The sequence below is a fragment of the Salminus brasiliensis genome, chromosome 4 (genome assembly GCF_030463535.1).
Source record: "Salminus brasiliensis chromosome 4, fSalBra1.hap2, whole genome shotgun sequence".
In the NCBI taxonomy this organism is placed as follows: Eukaryota; Metazoa; Chordata; class Actinopteri; order Characiformes; family Bryconidae; genus Salminus; species Salminus brasiliensis.
This window is the reverse complement of record NC_132881.1, coordinates 42,973,229-42,986,343: the sequence shown is the minus strand read 5'-3', so window position 1 is coordinate 42,986,343 and position 13,115 is coordinate 42,973,229. Positions and strand designations below refer to the sequence as shown.

The following is a 13,115-nucleotide window of genomic DNA, read 5'->3' as shown; positions in this document are numbered from 1 at the left end:
TCAGGTGTTCTGGGGTCAGGTTATGCGTCAGGAGCAGTGATTGGCAGAGCGCGCATGTTTGCGTTACGCATGTCCATCAGATAATTTGGGGACGAGTATCACGTTTTTTGCATGTTTGGATGAGGGTCACGCATGTCCACCTAACGTGAGACATGTTTTGGGGACACTTGTCATGAGCTTTGGGATGGGGGGCGGTTGGGGTCCCTGTATGCATCAGGATCAAGAATTGAGGAAGGTGTTTTGGGATATGTGGGGTGGTCCGGTGTTTTGGGGCTGTGTTATGGAAGAACATGCATGCTTGGGTCACTCTCCATTGGTCAGGCCTGTTGTCCACCTAATGTGTGAGATGTTTTGGGATATGTCCAGGTCATGTCCTGGTCCAGCGTCTTATTTGAGGTGTTTTGGGGTCACGCATGTAAGGATTTCACATGCTCTCGTGTCTTGAGGTCACATGTGGCCAGAGATATAGTTCACAGATGTACACCGATTAGCCATAACATTAAAACCACAGGCATATGAAGTGAATAACATTGATTTCGCTGGGTCAGACGACTGGGTCAGAACATCCCCAAAACATCAGGGGTTTTTCCCCCAGGTATACAGTGGGTATTACCTTCAGAAATGGTCCAAGGTGGTGAGTCCTGTTGGACATTCCCTGACCTTCATTGAGAAACGCTTTGTGGAACATCCCCATGATCACATTGTAATCACACGATGTCCAGTTTGCATGTTAGGTTGTGTTTATGGTCAGTGGATTTCAGCAGAATGTGCTGGATGGGGTTTTGGATAGAAAAAGGAGTCTGAGTATTTGTGTATTTTGGTCTGCTTTCAGAAGCTCACTTTTAGAAGAAGTGAAGAACTTCACTTGAAGCTCAGCTGTTTTTTAAAGAGCAAATATCAGATCTGTATCAGGGTTCAAGGTTTTATTATGGGTATTGGAATAAGTGCTATTGTGTCATCTCTAATGGTCAAGCATTCCCAGCTCATATGTCATGTGTTTACATTATTACTTCAGGTCCAGAATGGGACCACTCATGTCCAGATATAGGGCTGTACCTTCTGTGTAACCTCTGGAGGATGTCTTCACCAACAGCCTATTCCTAAATCTTAATCTGGCCTCAACAGATTACACCATTTTAACACCCCGAAGTGCTGCGGACACAAATGAAGCAAATCTTAGCTCTAATCACAGTGTCGGAAGGATTATCCACTGAAAAGCCTTTTGTATTTAACACGAGGCTTGAACTTTGTAGAGAACAGTGCTGAGAAATTATCCAAAATGGGAAAAAACAATGAATGAGCAGATGTCCCAATACGTTTGTCCAAATAGTATATGTCACATAACATGCCACAAATGATAACCTGCCTCTCCAGAATGCCAGCAGCCCATGCATTTCAAAACAGGTCACTGAAGCCCAGCTCTATCCCCAGTCTGGCTGCGTCTCACAACAGGGAACATGAGAGACTCTAGATGAATCTGTGTGGTGAGCAACTCCTCCAGAAGTACAGTAGCTACCTTCAAAAACAACAATGGCCTTTCTGAGTCACACAGGCAGCAGAGCACTGGGCCTTCACCCCTGGACGTGTGCTGCCCTTGGCTGCTCTGGTTGTGCAGAGAAACCGAGCTCACCTAGATCTTCCTGCTGAATCATTGCCCCAGCTGTGTGCGTTCGCTGCTCGGAGCGGGACGACAGACAGACAGACAGACAGAGGCAGAGAAGGATCAATATAATCCCTCACGGTGCAGAAGCTACATGGTGGGAGGGACTCAGGTTCCGTTACTTTCACGTGACCGTGGAGCAGCAAAGCTACGTCCACAGACGCAACCAGGCTGGGGATAGAGCTGGGATTCAGTGACCTGTTTTTGAATGCGTTCTGGAGAGGCAGGTTATCATTTGTGGCATGTTATGTGATATATACTATTTGGACAAAAGTATTGGGACATGTGCTCATTCATAGTTTTTTCCTATTTTGGATAATTTAATAATTTAAACATTTTTTTACTGCATGTTTGCTTGAAAACAAATTCATAGTTTGAATTTGATGTTTGTCTGAATATTTTCAACTGATATCTGATGTAATTACTGAATTCTAGAGGAGTACAATTGCTGGGCAGTGTTCTTCAGTGTTCTTTAAGTGCATATGTGTTAGTGAGGGGGGGGGGGGGGGGCGATATGGCATAATATTCCAATTTCCCAAGAAATGTTCATGATAGGTTTTGGAAAATGTTCAGTTCATTTTACATTAAATTTCAATTTATTGCAAATTAATCAAACAAATTGAACAAACTGAGCAACTCCAGTGGCTTATATAATCGTTCATTAATTGTAATCGAGATAAAATGTTCAGATAATCATGATATTGATTCGAGGTATCATGATACATATCGCCCAGCACTAGTTCACAATACATCAGCATATTTGCTTTTCTGCCATCTGATAAGTTGGAGTGAGCAAAAAAGAATCGGTGGTGTCACATTTAAAATAGTCTAACAGCTAGGAGTATAATACCATCACCATACACCATACACTGCACTAAATCTCGTTAACCAGGACTAATTAAACTGCCTTTGTTCAGTTGCAAGCGGTTCTGATGGTAGGAGAAGTACTGATGATCTCTACGATCTGCTCAGAAATATCGTCATATTGCCCTAATGTGTCACCCTACTGAAATAAGGGCTGTATTTCTCAATACAGGCTGAAGACTAAAGGCCAAACAGCGGCTTTGTGTTGTAGCAGGACTGTGAAATGTGTGAAGTTGCTCTCAGGCTGACGTTAGGTAGATGTTAACTACTGTAGCTGACGTTAGGTAGATGTTAACTACTGTAGCTGACGTTAGGTAGATGTTAACTACTTTGTTGTTAGTACTGTGTTAACTACTATAGCTGATGATAGGTAGATGTTAACTACTCTAGCTGATGTTCAGTAGATGTTAGCTTGATGTAAATTCTTTAGCTGTTAGTACAGTGTTAACTAATATAGCTGGTGTAATATTGATATTAACTACCCTAGACAATGTGACAATGCGGACCACGCTAGGAGGGGAACTCAAAAAAGGAGGGGAACTCAAAAAATTTGGGCTGGAGTTCTGGGGGGCTTCGAGCTGATGGGACCCGAAGCCAGACCCCCCTTGCCAGGTAGAGGTTGAGTATGATTGGATGATCAGGAGGAACAGAGGCGGTGGTGGGGTGGCATCTCTAGTTTTTATTGCCTATATATTCCAGTACTGCTGAGGGAGTTAGGTCTAAGAGAGCCTGGGTTTGGAGAGTGCTGCAGAATTACTGATCTGCTTGTCATTTGAGGCCACTGACATTCATTAAGCTTCTGCAAGCAAAATGCAGTCCTCTATAAGCCATTCTACCCACATTAGAGGTCATCCAACAAAGCATTACCTTCTCCACTGGAAAATCAATGTCCAGTACAGAAGCATTTTGAACTGAAACACACTTTTCCTAGTTCTCCTAAAGGTCAGTGTGTCCTCTCCTGTAGCCATCGCCGGTCTTATCTTATTGCTCAGTAAACAGGTTTCTGATAATAAGAAGCTTCAGTTCTCAGTTACTAACACTCAAGCCCTTTGAATTGATTCATTCTTACTAAGATAGTAGCTGTTCCTCGGCCAAACCTGCACAATAGAACAGTGCTTAATCCCAGTCTTTCACGTGTAGTCCGGATCTCGTCCACGAGAGCTCACAACACACTACATGTTTTTGTTTCAGCCGCGTGAGAAGCACACCTGACCCCTAAGATTTCATGGCTGTTCTGTGGTTAAATCAATTGCACGTGCTGGAAACTTCTCACCAACCAAAGTAAATCCACTATTTTTGCTAATCTTTGAAGAAATTAGCGTGTGCTTGAGCGCCGGTCTGTTAGATTCTGCGAGGGACAGGATCTTGGTGGCAGTGCGGGCGGGCGGGTGGGTGGCGATGATGTCATTGTTATGTAAATGCGTGAGCGGTGTGTGCCAGTTGGCGCCGAGAGGAGAGGCAGAGAGCCTGGCACACTGGCCCCACCTTTTCTGCAGCTTTGCCCGGAGCAGGCTGGGGTCGCCAGCTTCTGGGCCCAAGCTCCAGAGGCACATGCACTGTATAGAACGCTTTCGCGCCAAGGCCTGATCTGAGCCGGAGAACGTGAAAGGATCAGACCTGATCCTGTGGCATTAGATAAAGTGACAAGAGAAGCTCAGTTGAAATGAAGAAGCTTAGCTCGGCCACCTGAGTGGTGAAGAACTTCAAATGGAGGCTTCTGCTCTGTCAGACAATGCCAGAGGCTGCTTGTGTAGAATTTGGGAGAGTTATTGAATGCCTTTGAGAGCAACGTGGATTAGACACGACCATTATACTGAGACATGGGATGCACCAGTATAGCCGTTGCTGGTATCCAGTGTTTTTCATGTCTGCATACATAAACCTTCATATATACAGTACAGTAGTCCAGCCTCACCGAAACCTTCTGCTCTTCTGCAGCTCAGTGAATCCAAACCTACATCAGATGGCAGTCTGAAATGTTGATTAAATCTAAAATAATAATAAAAAATAAAGTGTAAAAGACTAACATGTAATGTTTTCTTTATTGGATATATAAACCTGGTTTAATAATTCAATCTAAATGTGTTATGTTTATTGTTACTTATGTATTTATTTATTTGTGTTTTATTTATTTGTATTATTTTATATTTATGTTTATTATTTTAGTTTTTATTTATGTTTATTATTTTATTTTAATAAGTGACCAAATTCTCATTTTCACACAGGTTTATAAAGATAAATGTTTTCCCCAGTGTTTCCTTTTTAGATGTAAAATGTTGCCAGACCAAGCATATTGAAGCACATTTTTTAATAATAATAATAATATATCTTTTACAAACCAAAAAAAAGGTTTTGGCTCATTACCGCAGCACATCAACATCCACTTTTTAAGTTTGAACTTTTATACTTTCGTCATATGACATTTGGTTGTCTTCTGTAAAATCCTTATGCTTTTTATGAGAGGATTTAACATAAATATAAATAAATATCACATAAAATGTATGTCACTAATCACTAATAATAAGTAGATGTGTGGACGCTTTGCAGCAGTGGGAATGTGGGTAAAAAAATGCTAACAAATCAACTCAGCAGTCGAATCCGCTGTTACTGTGACCCGGGGGGTTGTGAGTTCGAATCCCGAGCCATGCCACTTTGCCATCAGTGACCGGAGTCCGACAGAGCATAATTGGCCGTGCTATGTCCAAAAGGGTAGATGGTGCTCTCTCCCTTTATCACTCTTAAGCAATGTTGGTTGGCAAAGGTGTCTGTTAGCCGGTGCGGCGGAGCTGGGGGCCCGGCACTTTCCTGCGAGCGTGTCAGCTGCCTGGCAGTTTGAGGCAGTGGCTGGGTTTGAATGTATCAGAGGAGACAAGTCCGTACCATCCTAGTGTGGGGGGCGTTGCTAGTGCTAGGTGGAGTAATGAGCAGGTGGGTTCAATGGCAGTACCAAATTGGGAGAAAACTATTTTAATTTTTGGTGTAAAAATAATACTTCATATTTATGGATATAGTTTTTTTTTGTTTGTTTGTTAGTTTGTTTTATGTTTCCACCTAATTGTAATAATTTCCCATTCCCACAAACTAGCTAGGACTTTCCCTATCACACGATGCTACCAGTGCTGGGAGGCTGAAGACATGTGCGTCTATCAAGTCACATGAAGGCAGCCAACCACATCTGCTAATGAACGTCATTGGACAGCTGAACGCTCCTGGACTAGAGCTTAAACAGCCAGTTCTGTTACACCAGCTAATAGATGCCCACATGGGGTGATTGACCGGGGAGAGAGGGCCACCTTATCCACCCAGAGAAAGCTAGGCTAATTGTGCTTTCTGGGACTCAGATGACTCTGGTGGCTGGGTCACACAGAAACCCCTTTATGGACACTGTTTGACGTTGACTGTTTCGTGAGAATGAGCCAAGTTAAGGACTTGACTAGCCAACTCATTTACGTATCTTCACGCGCCGGTACAGGTTTTTCCGCTGCTTAACTGCAGTGATGGCCATAGGCAAATTCAGTCCAACCTCCACCCCCTTATCTCTGAAAGACTTATTGACTGGAGCCTTTAATGCCAAGCCTAGTTTCCCAGCTTATCTAACGGTCTAGGGTGGAATAAAGGATAGCAAAAGAGGAAGAATGTTGTTTTTGTGCTCTGATGATGTACGCATACAGGCAGCTGCTCCCTAGTTTATTGCTTTTCACCGCAGACCTCTTAGGTTCGTGTTATTTGAGACCATATTGATTTTAAGCTTTCGCCAGAGAGCGGCGCTTCGAGCAGAAGCCAGAATCCAAATGGAGGAGAATTGAAAGCAGACTGCAGTTAAAAATGACAATAATGAGAGAAATGATTATTCCGCCTGAAAGCCAGCTCTGTGATTTCCAGCATGGAGGCGAACAGTAGATTGGTTTGTATTGTACGTGGCTGAACTCCGGACAATAGGTTCTGCTAAACTCGCCTTGCCTCCGGTTCTGTCCTCAAAACATCACATGACCCTGACTGTTCCTCCCCAGCAATTGAGGAAAGCACGGCTCAGCCTGGCCAGCTTTTAAAGAAGGAACTGAAATGGTCATATGGCCGAGCGGAGTCCTCACATTTCCACATTTACGGTCAAGGCCGGAGAGAGGAAGTTGGATCCATTTGTGGCCGTTTTATCATTAGACTCTTTGTGTGGGAGTTTGTGCATGTCTGTACGTTGGCCTGAGCTTGAGTTCCACACCAGAATTGACTGTTGCTTTGGAATTGACTGTTGTGGTTATTGGTTGGTTCCAGTGGATTACCGCCCAGAGTTTGACCCTCAGATAAACCTCTTTTGCAAGTGCTGTTAGTTAGCTAAGCATTTAGCGGCCGCAGGTAATTCTTATCAGTTTGTTTTGACCATTGTAAAAAAAAAAAACTTCATTTCTGGGTATAATTATGCTTAGCATCTTTTAACACCTTCATTAACTACTCTCCCTTTATTTTACTGTATCCTCATAACCTTCTGTTTTAATCATACTATGGTGTTAATTATGATTCTCTGCTTGAACTGGTTCTTTGAACAATGCCAATTCTGATCCTGGAGGGCTGGATTCCTGCAGAGTTTAGTGCTATTCCTGCTCAAGCCCACCTGATCCACCTCACTGTTAATGATCAGGCTTAGCAGAGCAGGGGAATCCGAAAACTGTGCTGGAATCCAGGCCCTGTTGCCCACCTCTGCTATAGAAGAACCAAATTTGGTTCCAAAAAGTACTGTGTAAAACAGTAAACTGCCTGTGTAAAAGACCTGGTCACTTCATGCTTCATCTTGAGGATCAGGGTTATGTCTGGATATGGCCGAGCCACATATTACCAATTTGCATTTAAACCAGATACAGATTCGGTCACTCAAACCACTTCAGGAGGTGGTCTGAGACGCATTTGAGCTGTTATAGCAGTGTAAATGCAGCCACCTCTCCAAGACACATTCAACTACCTCAATCCCTCCCAGTACAACACCAGTAACCATTGCAGTACAAGAAGGGAATTTGCATATTCTGGCCTACAAAGCAATCAGATTTCAGAGCCAGAGGTGCATTTGACTAACGGATGTAAATGCATGCGGCTAAAATCTCGTCAGGATACCGCCCAGCAGTGCCTTTTAAAGCTTCGGTTGGAACTGTATTATATGAATACACACTTGGAGACTTTGTATGGCGAGTAGCAATGGTCAGAAACCTTGTTTTCCCAGTTTGATGTAACATTTGCCTTGATAATCACATCTATGGAGAGGAGAGGAGCATCTATGTGTGGCCTTACATGTTCAGAGTTTAGTTGAGCCGGTAATCTTCTCAGGGGAGGAGGGAGAAAAGACCACAGACCAATCCAGACAGGGATAAAGCCACCTGAGAAGCTCCTGTAAAAGAAGGAATTACCCCAGGACCCCATGGACACTAGGACCCAATGTCTCAGTGATGCTATTAACCTGTGAATTCATCTCTTAGGCTAGGCTAGGCAGTCTCCCACTCTAGAAGGAGGACCTTCGATTTATAAGCCCAGGCTTTGTTGAGCAGCTTGGATTACAGGGAGCATTTGTTGGCTTTGTAATGAAACATGTGATGTCTGAGCAGTGCTGAGAATGATGTCCACGCATTAAGGCTCTGGGTGAGCAGGAAGAGCAGGTCTGTTTGGGTGAGCTTCATAGCTTGGAGTCATGTGATGTATTTGCACCCACACCCACTTGAGGTTTGTGTTGTAGACTTTGGTTTCCTTACAGTGCGAGATGGTCAGACAGGATTTAGGTCTTCAAATAAAGGTGGTTCTTTGAGGGGAGGCCAAAGAAGAAGAACCACTTTTGGTTCCTCACTTTTTTGGAACCAAATGTGAATGTTGAACCCTTTGTAGCACCTTTACTTTTAAGAGTGTGGTGTTACAGCCTAAGTGTTTGCTTGTGTTCCTGTTCTGATTGATCTAGTGCCACCCTCATGTAAATTATGGGATGTAAAAAATATATTGATATATCATAGTAACCAGACTGCTGGATTCATGATGTGGACAAAAGTATTTGGACACCTCCTCAATCATTATTTCTTCTAAAATCAAGGGTATTAGAAACAAGTTTATCCTGCTTTTGTTGGGGTGACTGCCTCTGCTGTCCAGGCAAGAAGGCTTTCTATGAGCATTGCTGTAAGGATTTGATTACATTCAGTGACAACAGCATTAGTGAGGTCAGGATGCTGGATGATCACCACCCCACCTCATCTCCAACTCCCCAACTCATCCCAAAAGTATTGGATGGAGCACCACTATCCATCATTCCAGAGAACACAGTTCTTCCACTGCTCCATAGCTCAATGTCTGGGGGGCTTTACACCCCTCTAGCCCATGCCTGACATTATATTTCTCTGCTCCAGAGGGTCCTATTGATTCTATTGGCAATACTGCTCTACAGGGGGTAGACCAGCTGTGTGTATGTGCACATCTGTGTCAGCAATGGGTGCATTTAGATCTCACTCAGATCACTCAGATTTTATGCATTATGTGGTGTGTTTTTATATTATGAGCTTTTGTAACCCCTGTACCGTGATACGGATCTTATCTCCAGGTTCTTGCCAAATCCCAGCCCTAATGGGAATGTGGTTCAAATCAGAAATGTCCCAGTTACAGATCATTTCATGGAAATCCTAAAATTGATATTTATGCATAACCAAGGCTGGTGGCTTTAGTGGTGAATTGAACTCCAGAACAATTAAATGAGACTAAATGGGTCGTCAGCATGTTGCAATGCTGCATTTATGAATTTGGCTCAGTTTCAACCTGTACGTTTTGTATTTGTTTCCTGCAGCGTCTGTCAAATGAAACAATCTCAGCTTATTACATCTGAGTTCCCTGTTCATTGTGTAGCTCTGTGCAGACTGCCAGGAGGAGAGCGCGAGGGGGGTTCAGACGAGGAGCGAGAGAGTGGGAGAGATGCAGTCATTGAAATGTAATTGTATTCAGATGCCTTATTTAAGGAGGCCCTGGAGCAGAAGAACTACTTCTCAGAAGACCTTGAGAGTGTGTGTGTGGGTCTGGCTGTCTGAGTGTGTGTGTGTGTGTGTTGTGTAGATTAGCATCAGACAGTCTGCAGATACAGAAGAACCGAGAACTGAGAGTCCTCCCTGGAGATGAACACAAAGCCATGCTTCTGCTTTTACCAGAGCTGTCATGCTATTGCCTTTGAATGATGCTAATGCTGCTTTCATACACATGCCTTCAAAGTAGCTCACAACTAGCCGCAAAGTCTCCAGCTCTCTGTCAAAGGCTGTAAAGCTGAGGCGTAGCTTCCTCAGGGACGTAAAGGGGTGGGGGGCAGTATCTCCCCCCACATTTCAAAATCTATCCATGAAATCCATGAACAGGGTATTTCTACTGTTTCTGCCCAGCTGTCGTAATGTAGAGATGAGGTGGAGAAAGTTGGACTGGACTGTGAGACTGTGTTAATTTCTGACCACTTTTCCTTCCCAATTTTGGATGGCCAATTACCCAACCCACTCGTTAGTACTCTTCCTCCTATCACATGTTAGCTCAGCTCTGATGCATTGGCCATCAGATGCCAGTGCTGGGCAGCATCACACTAAAGTGATGTGGGAAGAGTATGAGAGCCATATACCCACTTGGAAAGAGCAAGGCCAATTGTGCTCTCTCAGGCTCCGGCTGCTGATGGCAACCAGCATGAACTGGGATTTGAACCGGCGATCTTCGGGGCATAGTGTTCATCATGAAATTTCTACACAACTAACTAACGTTGGTTGCAGTATAAAAGATACAGTATAGCACAACGCAGTGCGATGTACTGTAATACACAGTATTTACAATACACACATTTTTAATGCCCAGCCTTCAGCACACATTTGCTCATTTGCTCACATATTTGTATGTATCATATTTACATTTAAGGATACATTTAGCAGACGCTCTTATCCAGGGCGACTTACAGAATGCTTCACAGAAAATACCCTTAGCTAGTTTGTATAGACTAGAATCCAAAAGATCCCTTTAAGCTTAGGTACTAATAAATACAGAAGTCAGTATGGAGACCATAATACGATGGACACCCAGAGATGGGTGTCTCCTCTGAGATGGACACCCAGGGGAGGTTTGTTCAACCTCTTTGGGGCCAGGACAGGAAAAAGTGGATAAATACAAATATACACAAAGACAAATATGTGCAAATGAATGTTTGTATGAAGGCTGTGGGATTAGGGTCCAGAGTAAGTAGGACTACTATATGCAATAAATATGTAGACCAGTGTGTTGTACATGTAAATGAAGAGTAAAAAGACACTATTGTACGTCCTACTTATTCTGCACCAGAGACTTAGCCTAATAGTGTTTTTGGTTGTACTGTACAACCCTGTTTATTTAGTTGGTGGATGTCGTGGCAGACAGTGAGGCCATTCTGTTGGAGGTAATTTAATAAAACTAACCTGTGTAGATTATAATTACAGCTCTGGGGGGCTATTGTTTGACATTACATGTCAAAACGCACTGAATTTTTTAAAATATGTGCACCTGAACCTGAGTGTCAAGCACAAGGCACAAGGCACACATTCAAGCATTGGTGTTGAATTTGAATGTTTGGTATCAACGTTGCTTCATCACGTCCCTGCCAGATCCATCAAGAAATGTGGTGACGCTTGTTTTCACGCAAAAGACTATAGACTAGCTCATGCATTTAGCTACAGGCTAGCTTGCATAGCTCTACCTATTCGGCCCAGCCGTCATAATGGTGTAGTAGTTTATGGTAGATCCATGCCAGCTGTATTACACCCTGTAACTACCAACAATGCAAACAAGCTAACATATTTTTACAATATTTGTAAGTGCATGTTAAATGTTTAGATCCCTAAGTGAATCCTGGGGTTGTTAATTTGTTAAAGGATCTCCAATTACTTGAAATTATAGCTGGATTATGTATGAAATCATGGGAATGATTAACACAAGGCTGAAAATAGCCCAGTGCAGAACATGAATATTTAACGTTAAAGAGGCTCCACCCCTCCTGAACCAGCCTTTTCTTTCTTCGGCTGTTTACCTACATATCTGAAGCCTTCATTCTTTCCCATGCTGGTTTCCCATGTCTTCACTGACTGTACCACCAACCAACACCCCAGTGGCCTTTTCTGTTTATTTACTGGCCTCTTCATCTCCACAGTTGTAAGCGAATATTCATTTGATTGCAGTCCTCAGGCAACTTAAAAGGGCTAATTGGCCTCTTGTCACTTTCTTGCCTGGTTGGTAGCCGGTGTGAAACCATTGAGTCTTTATGTGTGAAACTGTGCAACCCTGTTGTAAAAAGTGGTGAGGTGTGAAAGGAAGAGGAAGGTGCTGTTTTAGACGCCTCCACCAGACACTGTTTGAAGCGCAGCAGTGGGTTTTGATTCATTCTTACTTAAGTGACAGAAACGAACACCCTGTATTTCTCTCTTGCACTCACACATACCCCCTACACACACACATACAGACTACACACACACATACAGACTACAAACACACAAAACCAGTAGATGAACAAAGTAGCGCATTGCCAAAACTTGGGCTTGTGTGTAATAATGGACATGACCAGGGGCGTGCGATAGGGGGAGTATACATATGGACTGGGTAATTGCAGTAATTGTAATTTTATCCAAATTTACTGACATAAAAACAAAAACACACAAAACCAGTAGACTAATAAAGTAGCACATTGCCAAACCTGGGATGTATGTGTAATAGTGTACATGCCCAGTTGTGAATCATTCATTCTAGACCTGTGGAATTGCTTTATCATAGTCATATGCTTTATAGGATTCTGGAAGTGTGGAATATTTCTGTTTCACTTCCAAAGTAAACATGTTTTAACTCTGAAAGGAATTAGCTCATGACTTGGTGTGTAAATCTAAAAGATTCAGGGCCTCTTGCCTGTTTTTTAGTTGGGGGAAACCATTAAAAGTGAAACAGAGGGGGCCCTATGTGGTCCAGTGGAATAAAGTACTGTCACTATGACCAGAGGATCGCTGGTTCGAATCAGGCCCTGAGAGAGCAATCGGCCTGGCTCTATCCAGGGTGGGTTGATGGAGCTCTTTCTCTGTACTTGCTGCCACTGCCAATTTGATCTGCTGGCCGATGCATCAGAGCCGGGTACACAGTGCTTCTTTGCACCGGGTACTCAGTGCTTCCCTCCAGGCAGTTCGAAAAAGAGGCTCTGGCTAGTTGCACATGAGGCGTGTGTTGGTCACTAGTGTTGGGAGCATTGCATGCGATAGGGGGAGTATACATATGGACTGGGTAATTGCAGTAATTGTAATTTTATTAAAAAATAAATGTATAAATATATTTTAAATAATTTAAATTCCCCACATTTTCCTTTTCACCCTGAAGCTACTAAATGCAGAATTACTTCTTTTCCTGCAGGTTTGCTGGTGGGAACTCTGGACGTAGTGCTGGACTCTAGTGCCCGTGTGGCCCCGTACAGGATCCTTTACCAGACGCCCGACTCGCTAGTCTATTGGACCATCGCACACGGTATCTCGCTGCCTTCAGTATCTTCCACTCTAAACTCCCCCACTCACAATATTCTCTCACATCCGGACCCTTTCTCCGGTTGTCTCCGTAT

General features: G+C 43.3%; 1 protein-coding gene across 2 annotated transcripts in view; it reads left to right on the top strand.

Annotated features, from left to right (window-relative positions):
* The window catches only part of tbc1d9 (TBC1 domain family, member 9 (with GRAM domain)), a 52,583-nt gene that overhangs the window by 705 nt on the left and 38,763 nt on the right, over positions 1-13,115 (top strand). Inside the window, exon 2 of one of the 2 annotated variants that reach the window (XM_072678523.1) lies at positions 12,914-13,024. The exons of the other annotated variant lie outside the window; for it this stretch is intronic. Coding sequence (XP_072534624.1) covers positions 12,914-13,024 — 111 coding nt within the window. The remainder of the gene's footprint in view (positions 1-12,913; positions 13,025-13,115) is intronic. 2 annotated transcript variants of the gene reach the window in all.